Source organism: Anomalospiza imberbis, chromosome 10 (assembly GCF_031753505.1).
Source record: "Anomalospiza imberbis isolate Cuckoo-Finch-1a 21T00152 chromosome 10, ASM3175350v1, whole genome shotgun sequence".
NCBI classification, from domain to species: domain Eukaryota; kingdom Metazoa; phylum Chordata; class Aves; order Passeriformes; family Viduidae; genus Anomalospiza; species Anomalospiza imberbis.
Window position 1 is genome coordinate 9,313,967 of NC_089690.1, and position 24,508 is coordinate 9,338,474.

Below are 24,508 nucleotides of genomic sequence, written 5' to 3' on the forward strand. Positions count from 1 at the left end.
AGGCTTGGAGCTTTGCCTTGAATTCCTAAGAGAGCTTTACCCCCTCTGCAGCAGGACAGGCTCAAGGTACAATGGGTCTTTTCCATCCATAACTTCTCTCCCTTGACTTTTATGTGCATTGATTCAAAAGCTGTTTGATTTACTGATGCAGGGGCTGTGAAGAGTCTAGTTTGGTCTAAGGACAGCCTGAGGTTAAAGGCAGCAATGCAATTTCACCACTCTGTCCATTACAAGAAAATGTTCAGATCCGGATTTACAGTCATGTTCCAGTGAGCCCACACATCACAGCAGGCTGAAATTAACCTCATTTACACAATGGGATTGAGGAAAAATGGATAAACATCCCACTGGAGCTGGACATCCCATGGAGAAAGCCAAGTGTGAGAGCAGGTCCTGAACGGCACCCTGGAGGGCAAGTGGCTGTGGGTGACAGAGAGCTCTTTGTCTCCAGATGGAGCTACTGCCAGCCAGATGGCAGATGAGGATAGATGAGACAGTTTCAATGAGACCCTAACGGGAGAGGATGAGTGACATGGGAGCTATCACTGTAAGCAAGGGAGAGTCATATCCTTCAAGTCCAGAGATGGATATGATGACTCTCCAGAGCTGCATTGTAAGAAAGGATTTTGTTTCATGTCCCAGTCCCTCTACTGAGATTGTACAGAAGCGAGAACAAGCTCTCTTGATGCCAAGGTCTGCAAAGCCTCACATGCTGCTGGGTGAATTCAGCAAATACCTCCATCCCTGATTGTCACAGTCATAACCTGGTTACTCCACCTAGTTTCTCCATTGACATTTATGGATCCCTCGGCTCCATCTAAGAACAGAGAAACCAAAGATGGATCCATGATGATATCCTGGAACTGCTCCTTTGGCCAGGGTTTTACTAGATGACAGGAAGATTGGTTAAAATTAAGACCCAGGTGCAATGAAGAAGAACTCTTGCAATGTTACCTTCCAACTCTTCCAGAGTTCAGCAGCACAGATCAACCTCCTGAAAAAAATCTACCAGCACAAGAAAGCAGACACACAGATCTGTCAGCATATTTGTGCTGCTGAAACTGACAGATCTCAGCACTGGATCATGGTAAGATTTGCAACACTGTCATGTTGCAAAGCCTTGGCAGTGCCTTTTAATCCTTGGAAGAGGAGCACTTCAGGCATCAGTTCTTGACTTTGCATTTGAATGTTGCAAAGCCAAAACAACAACGTCTCTTGGAACACAGGGCATATCCTAAGATGCTCTGGAGCTTTCTTGTCCTACAGACATTGAGTAGCAATCTCCAAATGACAAAAGAGAAATAAAACCATATATCCTTATGCTTTGGTGAGCCTCCAATCCAAGCCTGACAGATGCCTGGCTATGAGTGCTGTGTCTCTCAGACTGCTTAACCCTTGAATAAACAGGGGAAATGTACATTTAGAAGAAGCCTGGTTTTATCCCTTTTCCCCTTCAAATCTAGTTTAAAGCTCCTCCAGTGAGACCTATTAACTCTTGGGGAAAAATCCTTTTTCCCCTCTGAGACATGTGTCTCATCCTGTCTGTCACCAGCAGGCCTGCTGTTGTGTAAAGTAACCTAGGAGCAAAAAAACCCCAAATTCTTCAGTGACCCCAGGCCTGGAGCCAGGTATTGACCTGCTGCTTCTTACTGTTTCTTCCCTTATAATTTCCTGTAACTGGAAGAATGGGGATGATTTTGCCTGTTCTCCTGATCCCTTAGTCATCCCAAACCATTTAAGTATCTCTTGAATGCCCTTGGACTTCTTGTTGCAATATCATTGCTATCTATGTGAAAAATCAATAATGGATCATACCTGAGGGCCAGACCAGGGTGGGAAGTTTTCACTTTTATAACTTGGCCCCAGAGAGGTAGCCAACTTCCCTAAGGAGAAGGTCCAATCTGTGTATTTGTCCTTCGGCTCTCTACCATGGTTTACTCAGTAACGTCCAAGTAAAAGCTTTGGAAGCTTCCTCCAACTGATCAACCTGTTGAATCTGGACAGCTGAGAAGGATGGTGAAGCTCCATCGGATACCCTTCACTGACCAGTTTCAGCAGGGGACAAACCCACTCAGAACCACTGCCTGCAGCCGAAACATGACTGTGCCAAGAGGTGTTAAGAAAAGGGACACACCATAGTTAAAACAGACAACCCAAGTGCCTGGAAAAAGGCAGGGATTACAAGAGTCTGGTAAGCCACCACAGGGGATACAACCGCTTCTGTTACCACCCACACTTCATGTGCTCACTTACTGCTGTCTGGACATGACAGACACCAGCAGCTTCTGTGGATGCTTGTGGGAGCATGTCCCTCCACAGCAAAGAGGCACCAACCCCATTTCAGCCTGGGCTTGCTCCATATCACACCAAGACAGATCCCATAGGGAAAGGAAACAGTTAGTGAGTGAAGCATGGATGGGCTGAATGTCAAAGCATGGGAAATACAGCTTAGGGTACGTGCAATCCAGGCACATTATACCCTCTCTGAAACTCACTCTCCCATTGTTATTTAACATCCTGCAAGTTTCAGCCAGAGACTCCCATCCGCGCCCCAAACTGGCCTGGGTATGGCTGGGAAGAAGAAAGGGAGCTTGAAATGAACTGTGGAAAGATTTAAGTGCTCTAACTGCTGCTTTCCAATACAATTTTCCACTTGGGGCAGGGGAAGGGAAGGAGGAAAGCCTGACAGTAGTTTAGAGCCAGTCACAATTGTGACAGGTTCTTCTTTTCCATTTCCAACCAGCTCACAGGCAGAAGGAGCACTTTAACCTCCATTAATTATCACAGCCTTATTCCAGGCCAGGGTTTCAGAGCAGCAGTGGCAAACTCTTATGACTTGTGAGGAGCAGGTCCTGCCTCAAAGTGGGCTACACTACTCAGTGCAGTAAAACTCTGTAATTCATGGAACCAAGAGCTACTGCAACTCTTCCTAGAGTACCTCAGTTTGCAGCTAAGGGCATCTCCTGCAGGCAGCACCAGTTCTGTCAGAGAAGAGGATCACACAAACAACTTTTTGCCCTCCAGACTCGGAGAACAGGTTAACAGCCATTTAACAGATGGATCTCTTGCACACCCAAGCTGTACACACAGAAAGAAAAGGAGATTAACAGAGGAGCACACTACTTCTGTCTCCTTCCTGGCTAGCAGAGACTCCTGTTGTAACTCTACCACCACGTGAAGTTTATGGTATTTATCAGTACTGATCACTGGATACACAGCCTCAAAGTCTGCACGTGGTGTTTAGGGAGATGCAGGCAGCTCAAACACAGCCCTCATGCAACTGGGGCAAAACTAGTATGAAATATTGCTACCTGGTTTCTCCCACTTTTTGGCTTCATTACAAACTATCAATAAACATTATTTAAAAATAGCTGTAACTGAGATGTGCCTGTGCAGGGACTAAGATGCCCTAGCTCAGCATCTCAGCCCATGCTACCCCATGTCCCTTCCTGCTCCTCTACCAACAGGGCTGATGCACCCTCAGCTGGTCTCCCCTGCTGAGACCCAGACCCAGTCCCTGCTTCTACCCACTCCCAGCACCTAGCTGCAGGTACCATCCCTTCATGCTCAATGATGACAAGATGTGCCATTCTCCCTTCCCCAGCTGATACCAGACTTTTCCAGAACTGCCCCCTCTGACACTCATGGCTTGCAAACCACTCACAGGTGTTTTTGGCACTGAGTAATGAAAGCAGGGACCCCACAGTCACCCCAGCAGATGCTGGTGAGCTGTCTTGGGATTCAGTTTTTTCATGGTTCTGAGTGGAAAACAAGCCCAGCCACAAGCATTGTTTCCCTGCCTGCACCACCCAAACAGCTGATGCTTCCAGATGTGGCAAATTTACCAGTCTGGAGCAGGTGAGGAGCAAGCCTAAGTCTGCATGGACACATCCAAAAGGAGGAAGGAGGACTGACTATGAATACAAATTTAGAGTGACTGGGACATACTGCTGAGGTTCACACAGCAGCTCCACATTCAGCTCTGAGTCACACAGGAACTAGCCTGGGGAGCATTTACTGGCGCACAAAAGGTCTTGAGCTGCAACAAAAGAATGGCAAGGAGCTTCTCATCAAAACCCCTTGAAATCTTTATCTTGCTCGCTTAGACTTGGGAGGATACTTCCTTCTGCTAAGACAAGTGAAGCCTCAGCAGAGCATTTGGGATGCTGGAGAGGAAATGTCCAGTGAAGTGAATCAGGGGTGAGCAGCACCACTGCAGCACAGCAGCAATGACAGCCCTGACAACGTCACCCCGTTCCCATGCCAGCACTTGGGACTACAGGAACTACACTCCATTAGGAACAAGCTGTTCCCCTAATTCAGTCCTCCTGACTCCTCTGTTAAAAGATTTTCCTGAAACTGTGTAAGACTTTGACTAAGCAAATGCACTTTGACATGTGACTTCAGCCCTCTAGCTGCCAGTGCATCACCCCCTGCAAGAGGAAATCCCCAAACCAGAGCCTGCTCCCAAATCAGGTCTGCAGCACCAAGGAGCTCCCCACACTTCAACTCTCCTCCCTGCATCCTCACACACAGATGAGCTTTTTATTCTAGAAACCTCACAGACTGCTCTAGGACTAAAAGGGAATTACATTACAGCAAGCACACGCCTGGTTGTTCATTTTGTATGTGCTGACAGTCTTGTTTTGACTCTACTTTCTACGTTTAAGGTGTTAATGGGAACCTTGATGCATTTCAGCGGGAACGTGCACAGATAGAAGACAGATGCATGAGTCTAAAACCTGGCTCCCAGATTTCATATCAAGTGCTGGATTTGTTTATATCCATATGATGCGATCTCCATAAAAGCAATCAACTGCCACCAAAAGGAGATGTTTCAATATCTGCACAGCCTTCACACACTAGGCATTAGGTTTGCTTTTATGATGCAGAATAATATAATGGATTTCTTCCACAAGTTCCCAAATGCAGTTATTAGGTGTTGCTTCTCTAATAAAATATGCTGCAACATACAGCAGTACATGACGTGGCATTTACACAAGCCTTTTCTCCATATAGGACTTGCTGGCTTTTAAACAAATCTGTCTCTTCTATACACTACAGAGGCACAGGATGAGTAATTATGTTCTCTGCTTAATAATGTTTTTGCACTGGCCAATTTAACAGCTAATCTCCACAAACCTCTGAGATAGTCCCCCGGCAGCTACATTTGCATGTTGTAATCAAGTCTTGCTATTAAATCATACTTTGCAACAATAGCTGAGCTGTCAATGACAAGCAGCAGCTCTCTGCTCTTGCACTGGCACCATGCAGGCAAAAGCCCTGGATAAACATGCACAAAGCCTCACTGCTCTGCCAGCTAGGAGAGCATCCCTTTGCACTTTTGGGAGCTTGGAAATGGCTACACCCATTCTCAGGACAATCATCCTTTGTCTCGCTCAGCTCTCTGGTCAGTCAGCTTGCAAGCTGTTTTCTCCAGGCCTGCCTGCTGCTTTCTGCAGTGATGCAAAGCCAAACTGGTTTGGCTGTGGTGTGCTCTGTCATACTTCTCTGACTGCTTTTTATGGTGTCCTTAAAAATTGAGCATACTGGGTGCAACAGAGAGATCCCTCTGTGGCAAAGGTCCTGCCTTGGCTGCGTGGGCAGAACAGCTTGTGCAGCCATGCTGTGACCAGAGCACTGCACCCTTCAGGGTTAACCAGGCTCCTTGGAAATGTCCTGTCCGATTTTCCAGTTTCTTTGCTGTCCTTGTTGATCACAGTGCAGCAAGAGGATGTGGCTGAGAGAGAGGGCAAACCAGAACCAGCTCAGTTAAATGTCCTTGTTAGTGTCATCAGAGTTTGGCTGGATAGCTGGTGTGACACACAGCATTAAACAGATGTTTGATCTTCCTCCACTGGTTTTGACCAGGGACTGATCCCCTGCTCTGCACTTCCCATTTGCCCTCACAAAACCTCATCCCCAAAGAGACCCACATTAACTCCAGCTTAGCTCAGCAGCATATTCCTGCTCCTGTACATTCACTGAAGCAACGTGTCCCTTCTCTGCTCTCCCACAACTTCAGTTTTCTCTCAGTGACTGGAAATATCTGAGTGACCTGAGTGCATCTGTCAAAGAACAGCACCAGGAGGCAATTCCTCTGAATTCCCTGCAGCAAACATCACTGGTCTGGTCCAGGCTGTTACTGGTGCCAAAAACTCTTGCTCTGAACCAGATTCTGACTCTGCAAAATGCTGCAAATATGCAATAAATAGCATAGTCCTTTTGAATCCTGCTTTTTGCAGTACCCTTACCAGAGGCAGAGTTTCAACACAGCAACGTGGATCAGCCCCAGCCCAGCCACATCGATGGTGACTTTCTGTCCTAATGATTCTTCCTAGGCATTAGCACAACATTTATTTCTACCTTGCCCTGCTCTTCCCATTTATCCACATATCTGACAAGGTCTCCTTCCTTTTAACATGGAAACACAGGGAAAGGAGAATTTCTTGCTGGAAGTGGCTCACTCTGTGAAAGTAGAAAGATCAATCTAGATTCAGTCTGTCTCACTAATTGTTGGAGGCTGGAACTGACCTGGGGCTGGCCTGGCTGCGAGTGAGTGTGTGAGCACAGGCAGTCTACTCCCAGCTTCTCCTGCTTTATGCTGCAAACAAGTCACAGCAGACTTCTTTGTGCATGGTGGACCCTGTGCACTCCTGTAACCTGGACCCTTGTGCCCAGCCACATGCCACCAGGCGGTGCCTGTCTGTCAGCAAAACTGCAAATGAGCACTGAGTTTAAATAAAGCATGAACCACTCATTAATGATGACTTATCCTCACCTCACCTTTGTTCTCTTTTACCACAGAGTCCTTCCCAGGAGTACTTCCAAAGGGGCTAAGCCAATGTGGTCTTCCTTGAAAGTCAGGACAACTGCACGTGTGGCTGATCACTAAATTGATTATGTTGAGATGAGCAGGGTTTGTATCAACTCTTTTACTACATCAGACTGTGTAACCTGGACTGTCTCAGAAAAATGAGATAATGCCAGAGATGCAACATGTACAAGAGCTCTGTCAGGGCTGCTTTTCACCACGGGGATGATGTGATGAGCAGTCGAGATGTCGGTTTCTGCTCAGCTCAGTGGAGACGGAAAGAAATATCTACGAGCAGCCCAGAGGCAGGCGAGAGCTCTGCTGTACAAGGCAGGAGTGAGCAGTGATCTGATCAGCGAGAATGTACAGGAACAGTTCATCACTGCTGTGTTCAAGTGTCAAAGTTACTGGAGGAGCTGAAGGGCAGAGAGCAAGGAAGGTAGGAGGGAAAGTGGGGGATCCTGCATTGCTCAGCTCACCAGGCCAGTGCCCAGAGTAGTGTGGCCCTGCAGAATGAGGAAAGCCAGATAAGACCTGAGCCAGACTAAAACCTAGGCTGGGTTCTGCACCTGCCTATACCAGCCAAATGCCACATGCAGGTAATCATGCCCACAGCAGCAGAGCTTTGCAGAAACTGAGAGTTGTGTGGCCATGATGGAAGTTCACTCTTCGCTATTCCCTTCTGTTTGATGATGGCAAAGTGCTTTATAAATGCTAATAAAAACATCCCTGAGGATTCTTGCAAGGATTCTTGCTCTTTTTTGCTCTGTGGAGGGTGGTAGAGCAGAAACAGATGACGTGACTTGCCAGAGACCATGCAAGGAACAGCCTCTGAGTTGGGAGCTGACCATGGAGCTCCTACCCCATGTGTGGTGAGCTGGTGAGGGGTCCAGTGGGATCAACAGAGAACAGGACATTCCCAGAGGCAGAAAAGGTTTGCAGAACATCTTGGCCAGTAATGAGGCTGCTCATTTAAGAGTGCTGCATTTCAGATGAGACAGGTGAAGGACACAAAATTTAAGATGTTCAAAGCTGATCTGAAGAATTTCAAACCAGCTTCCATTAAAATTAATGGAAACATTAATGCAAAATACAGTCAGATCTTCAAGCAGGTCCTTTCCAAGCAAGATCTTTCCATTAACTTGAAAGGAAGTTGTGCCCAAATCCTCTTACATCGCTGGGAACGTCTGAGACAGGCAAAGTCAGGTTACAAATCCATTAGGCTCCAGACTGAGTAATGCATGGCCAGTTAGAAAGAGGTGAAAGTGCTAAGCTGAAAGAGGAACCCCACTCGGGGTGACCTTGAGTGAGGAGCTGAGCACACAAAACATGCATGTGACTTGGAGTTCCTTTTTTCGATGGAGAAGAAGTACGGAGGTGTGGAGGGAGTGGAATCCATTGCCAGACTGATGTAGCTGCTCTGAACCGTGAAAAAAAAAACATTGGAAAAGCAGCAGGACCAAGAACAACGCACAGCAGTAGCTGGAAAAATAGAACTGGGACCTTAGTTGTTCAGGAGAGGGTAAGAAGAGCTAGTTCCACTCTCAACCTCTAATTTGTTAGGACATAATTTCAATAAGGTGCATGGAATGCCCATCTCAGCAGAGTATATGGAGACAAAAGTGGTGTCAGTGCAAAACTGGTATTTTACATTAACACAGAGCAATGTGTCAGGGATTTAAGACTGGGAGGATTATTTCACTAGCTGATGCTGTAAGCCTGGAGGCCTTCAGGTAGCTACTACTCTGTTAAAAAAGACTTGCAGGGTCTAAAACACATTCCAGGAGTGCATTTGTCCTTGAAAGAGAATTCCCTGTTCCTCTCTTGGCCCAATTTCCAGTTAATCTCTCTTGCCTTTCAAATGCGTGCTTTATTTCTAATCTGAACTCTTCAGCTTTCAGCCATCTGAGCTCTTTATGAGAGAGCAGTCCCAGCTGGCTGACAATCCACCCAGTTACTCCAGCTCACACTGCTGATGCCCTGGGAAACCAAGGTACTCAGTGCTGCACAGACCACAGAGGTCCTGCCTCTGGCAAACCAAAACCCTGGCTCCCTGTGGGCAGACAGCACAGATCCAACAGCAGGATGTCGAGCAGGAATGGGAGGCTTATCCCCAAGCAGAGCATCCCTCATCACAGCCAGCTCCAAGTACCCAGGATTCCCTTAATCACCTTCAGTCTTACCCCACTGTCTGTCCCTGCAAGCAACTCTCCATCCTTTGTACCAAAGCACCTCCTGACAAAGCAAAAGAAGGCAGCACATCCTCTCACCCACTGTCCCAGCATTCCCTGCTTGTAACATCCCAGGGTGGCCAGCAAAACCTGCTACTGGCAGAGAAGTCACTCTGCACTATGCCTACACATTCAATGACACAGACACTAGGCCAAAACAAGGACTCTGTTTCCCTAATTGTTAAAAAAAAGACATGCCTAGAAATCCTATTGGGAGAGGGATAGCTAGGGGGGTCTGGTGATTTTTCTAGCCAGATCCCAGCTCAGAAGAGTGCCTTCCTTGACATAAAATCAATTCTGCAACTTGGGTTCATGATGAGATTGAGTGGTGCTTCTTGTGGAGGGATGATTATTCATTCTTTCTCACGTCACATCTGTCCTCTCCCATGTTCATAAGGGCTAATCACAGACTCATCTAATTCAGGGCTGCTAAGAAACCCATATGCACAGGCTAGCAATTCGAGTCCAGATATAGCTCACTGCCTTGAGCATTAGTCAGACACATACAGGCCAGGGGAATGGTGCCGAAATGCTGCTGAGGGCTTTCAAACATATAGTTAAACATGGATATGTAAACAGATCTCTGGGATGACACATGGAGACAGCATCTCTGACTCAATTACAACTGCAGCTGATGTTCTCACCTACCTGACTACCACCAAATACCCAGACACTCAACACTGACACAAGGAGGTTTTACAGATCCTTCCCAAGCAAACACTAAAACAGGTAAGATGACAAACTGCTTTGATTCAGTCTAGGGAGAGAAGAGAGGTCCCACATTCACTGGGATTTAAGAGCCCAATCCTTCCTACCTCTTGTGGGTGGGACCACACACTGACTGCTCTGGAACCCTGCTGAGGATTTAAAGAGGGCTACTGGTCACTGTGGGATACTGTGCAAGTCACCAAATAAAGCTTCAAACATTTGTTTGTAAGGGATAAGGTTATGTTCAAATCCCATCTGCCTGCTCAAGAAGAAGGCAGGTTTCCTTGATCACCTTTTCCATTTGCATCCTCCTCATTGCACTGACACTCCAAGGATTTGGCAGTTACTATTTCTACAGCTCTGATGGACTGGAAAACTATTATTAAGCAGCAGGAGGAGACAAGTCAGTGTCAAGAAAAGCAGCTATGTAGTACCTGGGCAGAGCCTTTTGCAATAGTCCTTTTGCCCCAGCCAGGAATGGCCATAGGGGCCCCTCTGGAAGGAAAGAATAACTCTGCTCCTCAAAGTCTCAAGTGATAAAGGCTGTTTTGCAGCTTATGTCCCAACAGCCATGGAGGTGCAAGACAGAAAACTGAGCTCATGCCTTAGGCAGGAAGGATTACATATCTTTCAAAGTTTTAAAGGTCAACCTCCAGACCTATTCTCCTGGACAATTTACCCTTTACTGAACCAATGCCAAAACCAGGAGGACTGGTTTATCTTCATGTACAGTGACAGATTAATTTACCAGCCTTGCTGGTAAACTCCAATGCTCACCCTTTGGCGGGTGAAGGGCGCACTTGGCAGGTGAAGGGAGTGCATGTGTAAAGTTTAGTGTCAACAGTGAAACAAAAGACAACACATGGTATCAAAATAAAAGATCCAATGTGCTATCCTATCTTTTTTTCTCCCCTGGTAATTGCAAAGATTTTATTTTGTTCTGAAATCTAAACAAAGCATTTCACAAGTTTCAGGTGAATAACTGCTGCAAGAGAGCATCTGTCCAAGCCTGTGATGTCACGGGACATGTTCACGGATTCTCCCCATGAAATTCCAGTCCACCAGGCAAGACAAACAGGAGAAGATGCCACTTTCAGAGACTTCTCTAGCCTTGCAGGTTGGAGTGGGGCACAGCATGATCGCTAACTGGGAAATCAGATGCCACCAGGGGAGTTCCTTACACCAACAGAAGCAGTGCTGCTTCACTGGGATGTGTGCCATGAAACAACCATGTAATAAGGCAGGTCAGGCACCCAGGGACTGTGTGAGCTGTGCAACAGCTCCTTGTGCAAACAACCCACTCTGCAAGCCAAAAGTTCTCAAAAGGAACAAAACACGGTAAACCTGCCAGCTCACTGCAGAACCATCAGGTCCATGCTGAAGTCCAACACATGAGCTGTACACCTGGGAAGTATCTCTGAAAACAAATCAGCAGCTGTGTCAGCTGCTGTACATATTTTCTTCCTAGCACTGCCAGTCAATAGCACTTCTAGCAAAAAGGAATAAACTCCAAACAATTCGGCTTTGCTCTTTTTCAGAAAAACAAACCCTCCCCAAACCTCAACCCAAACTCTGTTTACACCAAAACTGCTGCAGTCCTGAATAGGAGCAATAAATGGAGTGAGCTAAAGTGTTAGTGACAAATAACCCATTCAAACGATTCCAGCATAATTATAGGTTGGCTCTCTTGATGTCACATTGGATACATCACTGCAGATATTACATTCAGCTTATGAAAAGATTGCACGGAGGAGCTCGGTTGGTAACCCAAACAGCATTATGTATCATGAGCCTGTCAGCATCAGGAGTGCATGCCCCCTGACATTTGAAGTCCTGGTGTTTCAAGTGATAATCCAATGTACCAGATATCACTGATCTCTAGATAAAAGGGGGCACCACTTTTCCTTTCAACTTGAGCTGTTTTTCACTTCTCATTCTGAAGAGTTGTGTAGTGCTGCCCGCAAGTGGCTACACTGCACGGCAGCTCAATCTGCAACACTCTGGGTCCCCAGAGAGAAAAAGTGATCAATACTTCAATGCTGCTTTTGTAAGAGGTCTCTAAGTGCTTCCACGCAAGATGCTGCTCCTCTGGGTTTTGAAATTACTCTGAAGAGAACATGAAAGCCTCCACTGCAAATTCATAATCCTGACACAAACTGCAGCTGCAGCACAGAATTAAAATGAAATTCATTGGTGAACTGCAACCTGGTCTATTGGCAAAGGTGGAATCTGGGATGTGGGGAAGGGACCTCAAAAACAGACCAAAACTTGGACACTGAGGGAGCAGGAAAATCGTGTTAGAGAAGTACCAGCTGAGGACAAGAAAGTGTCATGCTTGACAGGGATTTACACCTCCCTGGTGGGTCTGGGATGGCAGAGACCCTGAGCACTGGATCATCTGAGAAAGGTGGCAGTAATCAGAGTCTTGGGAGGGAAGACAAAGGCATTTGAAGGATCAGACTTGCTGTGGGTAGCTGGGCAGAGCCTAGAAGGTCTCCAGAGAAGCATCTGGATAGTGATGGTGAGTGCAGAGAACAGATTGCATTTTCTATTTCTTGGCTACAGCCAAAAGACACTGGACTTGTAATTAATTTCTTCCAGGGGGATCTCGAATTGGCTTTGGCTCTTCCTGCACACAGGCTGGAAGAAGTCTTTCATGCCGAGCCGTAACCTTTAAGAACCTCATCCTTCCTGCTGCCTGGCAGCCCACAGGAGCAGGACCAGGCACGCCAGGCAGGCTGGCTTCAGAGTGGGCAGCTGGAGCTTCCTCAGCACAGCCCATAACACATTCCTGGAGCAGGGACCTGGTGAGTGCATGTTGTAAGACAGGATTCATGAGCCGTGGTGGATGTGAATTAACTTGATGGTCTTTTACTGCCTGGCTGGGTTTTGCAATTGGATCCTGTGCAGGATCAGAGAAATCCAGCCTGTGTCAAGTGACAGTGAAAGAAAGCCAGTCCCAATGTCAACACCTGACATGTGCCGTGTCAACACCTGACAGGACATCTGGCAGGGCCGTCCCCTCCTTGTTGTCACTGCTCTAGGGCCATCTGAGGGTTGACAGTGTGCTCCTGTTCCAAGTGTCACCCAGCACCCATCACTGTGTCTCTGTGTCACAGCACAGTGCTCCCCTTGCAGAACAGCACCAGTCTGGCCATTACACTGACTGATCTCCATTAGGGAGAATTTAAGCAACGCGGCTTAAAAATGAGAAAGCACACTGCTTGCTTCTGTCAGGTCAAGCCACTTCCTCTGGAGCCAGGAAGGACAGGCTGGGAAGGACTGGTAGCCCAGGGGATGAAAATGCCTAGGTCTGAGCAGGAGGAAGAGGAGAAGTGATGTCCCTCGGTCTCACCCCTGTGACTGCAGGGGCAGTAACAGCCCCGTTCCTCCATACAGCTCCGAGTGCCACTGGGACTATCAAGTGCCACTGGGTTCCTATCTATTATAGCAGGGGTTGAAAGGGCAGGGCAAGCAGCTGGGTGCTCAGCACCTCTTTTGCTCTCAATCCAAGGTTTCCAAGACTTCTAAGGTTCCACTGAGTCCAGTCCACCCAAAGTGCTTTACACCGAGGGTGGAGTGGGCAAGTGCTGTGCCCATGAACGTTCCAGCTCCTGTAGACAGGCAGGCAACAGACAGCTGACCGGAGGAGCAATATTTTCTTGGAAGGGTTTTATCATTTTAAAGGGAACAAATTCCAATTGATTGCCCTTGTAAGAGCCTGCATGGTACTTGCACTTCTAGCCGAATCAATAGAAATTTTAATTGCTCTGGTAATTACACTTTCAGCAATGCTGCTGAAAGTCCTTTGTTCTCCAAGCAGGAGACCAATATCCGCTGTTCTCCGGTGGCCCCGTCTGGCTGCAGCTTGGAACAGCATTTGCCACTTGGAGGGGAAGGGACATTCCATCAGTGACCAGGGTGACACCAAGCCTTGACACTCACAGCCTGGCTGGTGCAGATCTCTGGGGCACCGGATGCACTACCCAGTTCAGAATGGGTTTCTGCCAGCCAGAATCACCTCAGCTTGCTCCTGTTAAAGCTGCAGCTCAAGAGCTTCACACACCTGATGCCTGCCATAAGTCTTTCCTGGGAGCAGGTCCCAGGTCTGATGCTTTGCTGAGGGCACTGGGCTCTAAGGTGCGTATTTCCAGTCCTTCCCATGCATGAGCTTGCAGTGTGTCACCAATATTTCTTCTCTGGGCCGTAAATGGTTCCAAAATACAATGTAGACACCAAGGTTATGTTGCTTTAGCTTCTAGCTACATCTTCAGGAGGCAGAAGAGCTGTTACCCCCTGAGTCCTGATGGGTACTGTCAAAGCCTAACTACACTTGGGAGAACACAAGCCCTACAAGTTACCCTGGAAAATTACTATCAGGAAGAACTATTGTGACAAATGGCATGTTACTGCATGGACATCAGATTAACCCTATGACAGGCCCAGTGCTTGAGAAGAACAGTCTCTGCTTGGCTGAGCAGGAGCCATGTCTGGTGCTTCCCAACACTATTCAAATTTAAAGTTCTTGTTGCTAACAAAGCTGCAGAACATATGAGCTCCTCCAAAATCACCCAGGGTACAACCAGAACCAAGCACATGTTCGGCTCAAGGGCATTTTACCTGCAAGAATGTGTCAGCCATAACACACACCTTCATGCTTCAGTTCCCCAGCCAAGGACTGTCAGAAGCACTGGACTGCACACAGGGCTTGGGGGTAAGTGTGTGTACAAACCTAGCAAGGCTCTCCCTGGGAAATGGGATCCTGCTCCCCACAAGTTGGTCAAGCAAACTATGAAATACTAAGTACGGGGGCCTGCATGGAAGTGTAATTGCAGTTTGGATCTGTCAGGCACATGCAAAGTCTGGATTTGCTTGCAATTGCTCTCATCCTGCCCACAATGTATTTTTTCAAGCCACGATCCAGGCTGGCATGGCCCAGGGCGGCTCAGCTCCCAGGACGCAGCCATACATCTCTCAATCAACAGCTGTTAACATGACACAGCTACTCTGTCACACACTGGGCCTCTCACAGCTAACAGCAAGGTTTCCAAGAAGAATTGCTACTGGCCTTAGCACTTAACCAAAACAGCTCTACTCATGTCCCTGGGGTTTCCTCAAACAATGGCAGAAAACACCCACTAGAGCCTGGGGAGAGGAGGGTCTGTGGTAGAAAAACCACAGCTGCTGATTTTTGAGATATACACCACACAATTAGAAACACTGCTCTATAAACATCCTCAACAAAGTCCAGCAGGTCTGGGGGGGGTTTCTTTTCCTCGCTGTCCATTGTCTGCCACTGCCTTTAAAACCCTCAAAAACAGACGCTCCTCCCTTGTTGATTTGATGCTTTGGCGCTGAACTGCACGTTGCCCTGTGAGCTTGGTGGTGCTGGAGGCAACAGCTTTGCTCATACAAGGCTCTGGGCCTGGGATTCTTGGGATGGGACCACGTACCACGTGCTAATCACCCACCCATAGGCAGGAAGGAGTCTGCCACAAATGATCTCCTTTCTTCTTTAAATATTAAGATTTCTCAGCTAAGCCACTGCTCTACGCATTTGCAGATGTCCCTGTTCCTTGCTGGGACTGCTCTTGTTGGCCTTTCTGAGCAGATCTAATTACAGACTGTTCTGTTCATTGACAATTTCATATACTCTCGTTTTTTAGGTTAACTTGAATAACTGGCAAGAAGCAGAACTACATGGGTGGAGTAACAGGCCATGGATTTATGACATGCTGGTATTCAGGGCGAACACAGAAATATCCTGAACTCTGCTGCTGCTGTCAATTTGATAATGAGAATGTGATTTGAAATAAAAACATCTTGGGTGCCAATTCACTACAGCAGCTAGTAAAAATAGGCAGAATACCTAGAAATAGAGGACTCTGTGCTCCAAACACATCCAAAGCTTGAATATCATATAGTATCTTACAAAAACAGAGCACGTGGCTGCACTGGGGCTATGGTACCACACAGGCCACTCAGTGAACCCCTGCATGAGCTTCAGCAGAGAGAACGGGGTGCTCTGTGGGTCTAGCTAAGCACAGGTGAGGGCTCTGCTTTCAAGTGCTCTGCAGCCTTTGGGTGCTTTCCCCCAGGCCATGCTCCCAGAGTCACCCCAACAATGTAGAGTGTGAGTTGCAAACACCCCTGGGCAAAGCCCAGGTGAGCTCTGTCAGAGCCTGAGGTACTCAAGAGCAGGCCTTTTAGACAAATAAAAGCAGCTTTTAAAAGCTAGAGAAAAAAAAAAAAAAAGGGGCTGCAGGGCCTCGTGCATTTTAAAGAATCTGGCCTTAACAGGAGCTGTTCCCAGTTTCAGGTCAAGCCTGAGGCTTTCTTTAATCTACTTTTAAGTGGTACAAGCAGTTGTGATCCCTTTGCCAGAAGGCAGGGCAGTCTCCTTTCACTGCACCCTCCCGTGTTTGCTGCGTGTAATCTTCCGTTTGCTGCGTGTAATCTTCCACAGGACTTACTTGTTGCTGTCCCGGTACTGATAGATATAACAGCCCTGAGGCATCCCACTCTCCTGGTCCAAGGTAAATGAGAGCTTCATCTGCACAGAAGAGAAGGGGTGTGGGACAATGAAAAGAGAGAGAGAGAGAAAAAAAAAAAAAAAAAACAACATTTTAGGCTTTCGGTCATTACAGCAACTTCAAGCAAGGCTTGTGGGAGAAAGCTTAACTCACCAAGGCTGACACGCAAACACCGTGGCCTGGAACATACTGTGGGGTTCCAAACCTCAGGGAAAAGTCACATGCATTGCAGAAACCTCTTGCTTTTTCCACCCTTTGTTACTATAAAGTGTTCGTGGTTCCTCTGAAATGCACGGGTTGTAACAGCTCACCCCTCCAAACCCACCCACACACACCACCCTTCACCAAAGCGACTGCGGTTCCCCTCAGACACTACAGAAATTAGTTTCTCCATCGGCAGCTGTAGTTCCCACGAGTCTTTCTCTGAAAACTTTCCCGGCTCCATCTCGTTCCTCCAGTGCATTAGAACAGAGGAGAAACCACAGAGGGAAAGGTGACAGATTTTTCCTTCTGTGCAGAGTTATTAAAGAGCTGTTAGAAGGGTTTGCAGTTTGGATCCGCCTCCGGCAGCAGGCTATAATGGGACCTGGAAGCTGCTTTGGTTGCAGCTCCAAGAAGGCATTCAGCAAGGGTTTTTGGATTTCAAACAGAGCTTGTTTTATTAAGGGGGAAAAATTAATCCTCTTTCAACAAGCAACAGAATGGTTCTGTGGGGAGACTTTTTTGCTGAAAATGTCTTCAGTGATTTTATACACTGAACTCCCTAGAAAACAGCATGGAACTGAGTTCTGCAACAGCCCTGCACATCCAAGCAGCTCCTCATTACCCTGGGGAAGGCTGCTGCCCCCCAGGTCAATGTCCCACCAGTTCTCACAGCCATGAGGCCCTGGGCTCAGCTAAAGAGCTGCAGACTTTGACCAGGAGCCAGCAGGGAGGGTAAGAGAGGCAAATCATCCTTTAGAGGAGGTAGCTGCCAGTCTTCATGCATTTTTATGGGGTCACAGAGATTACTATCAGCAGGGCTGTTGCCAGTGCTGGATTGTGCAGGACTCTTGAAATGGTCTGGGAAGATCACCACACAGGCTAAAAGTCAAAGGAGGTTTGTTATGATGAGCCCGACCTTTTTAAGCAAGGAAATGAGGAGAGCAGTGTTGAGCCACTGCATTTGATCACAGACTCCTCTCCTCTGGGCTACAAGAAAATTGCTAACTCAAATTAATGGCTTATTCAGGAATGAACACAGAATTAAAACATCTTTCTCCTGTAGGCTGTAAAGAAACCCTGTGTGCTGAATCACTAGATGATGCACTGATTTTCCCTTCCCTAAAGAGTAGCAAAGTCACACATTGTGCTCTCACTGACCCAAATAAAACTGCATGCCAAGAAATCATTGCAAAATTCATCACCTTACATACTGAGTTAAGAACCAAGTACTAGGCTGAGGCCAAATTCAGCTGAGCTCCCTTGACTTCCACAGCCCTACGAGTGTAAGCCATTCCGAAGCACAAGCTCGTGCAACACCACGTAACATGAGTGCCCATGGTACACATATCACAGCTCACAGCACTGTCAAGACAGTGACCTCTTAACACTCTCCACAGCTCCCCTTCTTGCAAGCCCTGACCTTGCACCAAGCAAGATCACTCAGATCCACTTTGGAGAGCAGTGCTCATGGCAGGACCAGCAGGGCTGGCTGGGGATGCTTCTTTTGGCCAAGATCCATGAAGCCCGACTGTGGATCCAGCCTCTCCAGATGCTATGATGGCACATGGCAGCTACCACATGGGAGCAGAGGTCAGCAAGAAACAAAGGAACCTCCCTAAGGGAGACAAGCAATCACCCTGGGGGCCATATGTGCTCTATAAGCAGAGTCCCTGGTTTGGGGAACTGAAGGAGGAACTGGGAACTGCCTAAAGCCATTTTTTCTGGGCCAGGTTTTCCAAAGCTTTCCTGCTAGAATATCAGGAAGCATCTCTGAGGCCAAGGGGACAGCAATTATCGCAGACACAGATCCACCAGATCCTTTTCTTTGTGGAAAAGGCACTGCACCACAGAATCAGTGGAGATGAAGCACAAAAGGAAGTGCAAAATTTGGCAAAATTGTGGCTTTGGCAACTTTCAACAATAATTTTGATCAGGACAAACTCAGGAGTGCCTGAACCTCTTGCTTGCAGCTCTCAGCTAAGTGGGCTTTGGGGTTGCACTAACTGAGCTTCTCTGGTATAGCTCACCTGGGCTCTGGGTGCCCAGCACAGCTCAAGGGTGGAACCACCTCTGTGCGAGGACACAAGTCCAGGGGGAGGGAAGAAAGGAAGGAAGGAAGGAAAAAGGCTGGGAAGGAAAACAGCCGTGTTTTGACAGGCTGCCAGGGAAAGCCTTGGGGCAATCAGGTACGGGAAGGTGACCTTTCCACTATCTGGGGGGCATGAGGTCCCATGGAACCTGCCTATCCCAAAAGGAAAGATCACAGTTCCCAGAGATAATGGGTTTTCAATTTTCTGTTATTTTAATCCTTTGTCTGCTCATGGTATTCCAGACAAATAAAACACACCCTGCTTGGCAGGCTCAGCCATCTCTGCATCATCTACCAGTGCCAGCAAGGCCTGGATAGTGGGGACTATACATGGCTTGACCATCTGGGTCAATGCTGTCAGGCAAGAGGATGTTGCCATCACCCACAGTGACAAGAGGACCACACTCAGAAAAAGGTCAGGGTCAGGCTGTCACACAGAGAGGTGTGTAACTAAAGATCTGTCCCATCAACCAAAGCTCAAGGCAGCTGTGCTGTCACTGATTCACAACCCATGTCTTCTGCAGATCCACCCTGCTGATGCACTGTCATGGTCATCCAGGAGAGGGGAAGAGGGGACGTGTGCTTGTCACCAGGAGTCCTTACAGACCCCAAATGTACAGTCAAGCTCTGACTGTGCAGCCACCAGCAACGGCTGGCTGCCTTTGCTCCTTTGGTGGCATTTGGCCTCTGCAGAGAGCACAAAGCCCTCAGGCAAAACTCATCACAGGGTGGAAAGCCAGCAGGTAAGGCAGCTAGGGAAGAGCTAGCTGTGCAGGGAGCACACTGGGAATGCAGAAACTATAAGCTTCCTGCTAAGCTTAACAAGGTTGTCCACACCCACTCAACATCTTGCAGTTGGGTCCTCTCTGCCACTGGAGCCTCAGGAGAGCTCCAACGACCAGACTCTGTCACTTCTGCACTGCCCTGCTCACTGCAAAGGCACTTATGCTTCCTAGCACATCAGTGCTGTGGAAGGTCAGCACAGATTTTTTTTTCTTATGCTAAAGCTAATATATGAAGTGCCTGCTGCCGCAGACTTCTAAAAACAGAACTCAAGTGTCCTTTCCCAGCTCTCTGCACCCCTACAGCACTGCTTCTCTCTGGTCCTATCTTCTCCAGCAGATGCCCTTTCCTTTTGCCTTCACTCACTACACACAAAACCTCTGGTTACTTTTGAATCACAGAAGTCTGCAGGGCAAGGCTGGGACAAATGTCAGGAGCTGATCGACCACTTCATCATTCTTCTATCTGACTTTTGCTGCAGCAAGGTCACAAGACATCCAGAACCTCCTGCATATACAAAGCCCTACAAAACTAGCAGCCTTTAGCAACTACCCCTCTAGCACAGCTTTAACTCTTAACCAATTTGACAACATTGCTCCAACATCACATTGCTGCTTTGAAGCTCCTTTTTGTGTGTGTCAGTGTTCCTTGTCAGAAGGGCCTTGCTGTAAAGCCAGCAAACAAGCTAATACCACAGCACAGGGAAAGGCACTGCTCCCAAGAATACTGTGTTTTATACCTGCAGGGGCAATGGGGGACTGAAGTTTCTTAGAGAAATGCACGTGCAGGGTGACCCCCATCACAAGGGAGGTTTATCAGATCAAGGGATCTTTGCCATTAAACATGTGAAATAATTTAATTTTACAAGACTCTGCTGGGCTTCCCTGGGAGAGGAGGGGGAGAGCAAATTTCCCGGCGCCGAAGTGCGGTGTGATTTGGCTTGCACTGCCCCCTTCGGTTGTGCAGCCCTGGAGCTCACATGCTAATAAAGATCCCTTTCCACTCCAGTGGCTCTGCAGATAAAGATGCGTTCGGCATGGTGTGTGCATGAACTCAATGGGAGGGGGAGCTGGAAGGCAGCCATGCTGAGAACAGAGTGCTGCCTACCAGGAGAGCCCCATCAATAATTGAGATGTCAGAGGCACAGGGAGGTGTGTGAATAAGAGCTGTCAAAAGGAGTAATTTGGATCTCTTTGGATACAGTGATGGATAGGCTCACTCATCACCAGACACAACTGCAATACACCCAAACAGAAGAGAAGTAGAGCATTGAAATTCAAAGGGGCTGAGGCAGGTTGTTTGATGAGCAGGATGCTGTTGACTCCATGGATGGGAGTATCTCTTTTAAGGCACCAAGCAGGTGTGAGCACACTAACCTGTGACTGGTCAATGGAGCAAGAGAACATACTCCCAGCACACAGAAGCCCTCACAGATTCTTGGTGCAGTCTGGTGGCACATACTGCAACCTCAAGGTGAAGGTAATGCTACCTCCTTGAGGAAAGCCACTTCAAGGAAAGTCATCTCCTGAGCCCACAGCAGTGAGGGCTGTGTGCACATAACACTTGTTTGTACAATTATCCCACTCTTTGGATGAGTAACAAACTCCCATTCTCTATTCCTACATCCTTAAATCCAGCTGAGGATGCAGCTGGCTGACAGCTCCTTGTTCCCCCATCTGCCAGACACTGATGTGCTTCATCTGCACCCAAATCTCGCATCCCACCCTCAGCAGCGGTGAGCAGACACTAAACCAGTGCACAGATATGAGATACCAGTGAAGCAGAAGAAGCCTGCCCCTCAGTGCACTCTGTGCTGCCTGAGCCCTGCGGGGACCCCATGTCCTGCTCAGGCAGACAGGCCTTGGTAAGGGTGTTGGGGAAGCTCCCTACATCTTGTGGCTTCTTCCAGCAAGGCTAAAAAGAGATTTTCAGGAAGAGTAAACAGTGATTTACATTGTCACAGACCTCCAGACTTGCCTGGGTTTTGCTGCAGCCAGCAGCCATCCTCATTTTAAAGAATGTTTTAGACCTGAAGCAGTTGGGGGCTCAGTCATGTGATAAAGCCTGGTAGCTCCAACAAGAAAAGAGCATGAGGAGCCCTCCCGGCTGCTGAATGCTGCCAGTCCCTGTATTGACCTGACTGGGCAAATTCTGCATGCCTCTTGAGTAAATGGCTTTGCTTGGATCCTCCGTTCCCAGCCTTGGCTCTGAGCATCAAACCTTTGTCATGAGATTAAAAGTTTTCTCCACACATGCACTGTGTCAGAGAGGTATTATCGGTTCAGCCGAGGAACCGGGTCAGATCTGAGCTGTCCCAGTCGTGGGGCGATGTCAGGGCAGCCTCGCTTGGAACCAGTCAAGGTAATTCCACTCATGTGGGGGGTATTCAAGCAGAAAGAGCTCACCCAGGGCAAGGAGGTGAGGCAGAATATGAGCCTCTGAGACAAAAACCAGGGAACTGGATCTAAAGATCACACTGAAAACAGTTTCCTGAAAGGCAGGGCTTCTTTTTCACCCTGGGCACTTAATCAGTTTTAACTCCATTTGCATGGAAGTCCAAAAAGACTGGTATCTGCTCTGGGTTGGAATAAGGCTCCCCTCCCCAGCAAGCTCTAGAAAGCTTTTTAAGAATAAACTTAGTCATCAAGCAGGTTTTTATGCCCCGCCCAAATTTCGGTTTTGACCCAAAAAAGAAATAGTCCTAAAGTCCTGACACTCACTTTTAAAACCACAAAAAACGAGCCATGCTCCAGTAACGTAATCACAGAGTTTTCTGGCACCTCATCCCTTAAAAATACATCCATCTGCCTCCATGCAGGCCATCAAACTCAATCTTGTTCACAATGGATTTCCCAATTCCTGTGTGCTGGAAGCACTGCAGCGGTGCTGGCTGTGCCGGCTGGATGAGCCCTTACAGCAGCACAGGCTGCAAACCTCACAGCTGTGTTTTCACTTAAAGAAGCTGCTCTGGAGACCAAAGCACTTCTTCCATGAGCTTTTCTGTTTGTGCTGCAGCTCAAAATTGCTGGAGAAAGACCCTGGGTAGTGGATGAAGAACATGTGGTAAGAACAGGATGGGGGTAATAAAGGACAAACCAAAAGTCCTACAGTGGAAAAAAGAGGAAAGACAAGGAAACTTGCTACCAGCTCAACAAGTTACCTCTCACACTGCGCTGGATCAGTCCTTTCCTTTTGGCTTTGTAGACAGCAAATGTTTGGCCAATCTCAGCACCTGATTATGGGACTGCTGCTGCTACTGGTTGAAAGTCATGAATTGGTCCTAAACTGGTACATCACACCTACTGCCTCCTCAGTGAGGCTCCTTCTCCCCATCCCTACAAGCACAATTTCCAGGTGAAGGTTTAAATTCTCTAGGAGGTTCCTGAAGCTGTCCCTGCTGCCCCATTTCCTCAGCACATTAGCCAGGAAAGTGCCTCTGTTAACAGGCTATGATATCCATGCATGTGACTAAGGGCAATGTCAAATCAAACCCCAATCCAGCCTAGGAGAAGGACATGAAACACATTTGGGGTATTACTCTGGTCTGAATCCCTCTGCTTACTTTTATTTTCAAATCCTATAATTTACTTAGCTGCTGCCTGCATTACACAGCTGCATAAAACACGAGAAAAGCCAGTGAATTCTTGACATGGCAGATGGAAGAGAGAATAGAGCTCTTCCCTCTTAAATTAATTTGGAAACCCAAAGGTTCCCTGCCTGGGACCCAAAGCCACAATAAGCTATTACTAAATTATCCCACAGGCTGCAACAGCTCTTTCTCTCCAAACATCAGCCCTGGGATGCAGTGAGGGGGTCTCCCTGTCACAGAAGTGAAGTCACCAGCACATATTCCCTGGCACGTAAGAGGGCTGCCCTACTGATGGCTAGTGGCCCCCAAAACCTCTGCTGTGGGTGGTTGGGCAGCACAGCAAACCCAGGAAGAACTGTGGCTGGATCCTTTGCAAAGACAGGCAGATGCTGTCACCGAAATGACAAGCTGGCACCACACCCTTGGCTTTTATGTCACAGCTGCAAGTCAAAGCTAAAAAGCCTTTCTAGAAAGACAGGGCATGAGACAACTTTCACCACTTGGCAAAAATATAAACTGCAAATGAGTTTATTTTTAAGCATTCACACTTGCCTGCATCGGAGGTTTCGGATGCAATCCACAAAGAAATGGATCCAGATTTATTTAGAAAGAAGAGCTGAATACTTCCGTTCATTTTATAAACTGGATGAGCTCATTCTCTACATGCACGATTAGAAAACCACAAAACTAAAATACAGATTATACAATTGTGAAGAGTTTGAATTTGTGGATTAAAAATACCTTCTTCAAAAGCTAACAAATTGTGACACTGCACTGCATGCCCTAGACCACTAGGGAACTGTCAGTGAAGTTAAAAGTATTTTCTACACATATACCAACTTGAAAACAGAAGCAAAACATCCCTAGGAAATGCCACATTAAAAAAAATGTGACACTAACAAGACACATGCCAAGTTTCACTGCTTGGCTGTTTCATTTTCTGTTACTCAGAGCTTGTCTCCCAGCCTCCCTTTAAAGCATTTTCAGCTCTTTTGTGTCTCCCAGTCCCATCCATGCTCTGACAAAGGACAGTTTCACTGATTTCACCTTGTGCAGTAACAAAACCCTCACAAGCTGGACTTTGCCAGCCTCAGTTGACACAAGAGATTTTGGGCTGCAGAAAATTCTTGCATTTTGAAAACTGATGATGACTACAAGCTTAGCAGGAAACAGTTAACAGGGGAGCAATTTCATCCTGCCTAGCCCCAATGGTCTCTCCTTTACTTGAGAGATATGGAAATTTATTTGGGAAAGCAGGAATTTGGGAGAGGAAGATGATCAAGACTCTAGTAAGAAGGTAAGTTGCAATCAAGAATCTGAAACAACCCCAGAGACTCCTGGGGAGGTAAGACTGCCCCTTTTTAAACAATTAAGAGTTTATGGCAGGTGAAGTTTCCCTGTTCATGAAGAAGTTGATGGCTGGAGGGCAGCACTCAGATCTCATGTACTTATAAGAAGGTTAAAACTCCCTAGGAGAGATCAGAGGCCAACAGCCAGAGGCCAGGGAGCAGCACAGGCACCTGTAACTGTGAACAGGAACAGGCAAGACATGGGTCT

General features: G+C 47.4%; 1 protein-coding gene across 1 annotated transcript in view; it reads right to left on the minus strand.

Moving 5' to 3' along the window:
* The window catches only part of DIS3L2 (DIS3 like 3'-5' exoribonuclease 2), a 179,789-nt gene that overhangs the window by 21,026 nt on the left and 134,255 nt on the right, over nt 1-24,508 (minus strand). Inside the window, 1 exon segment of the mRNA XM_068200544.1 lies at nt 16,227-16,306. Coding sequence (XP_068056645.1) covers nt 16,227-16,306 — 80 coding nt within the window.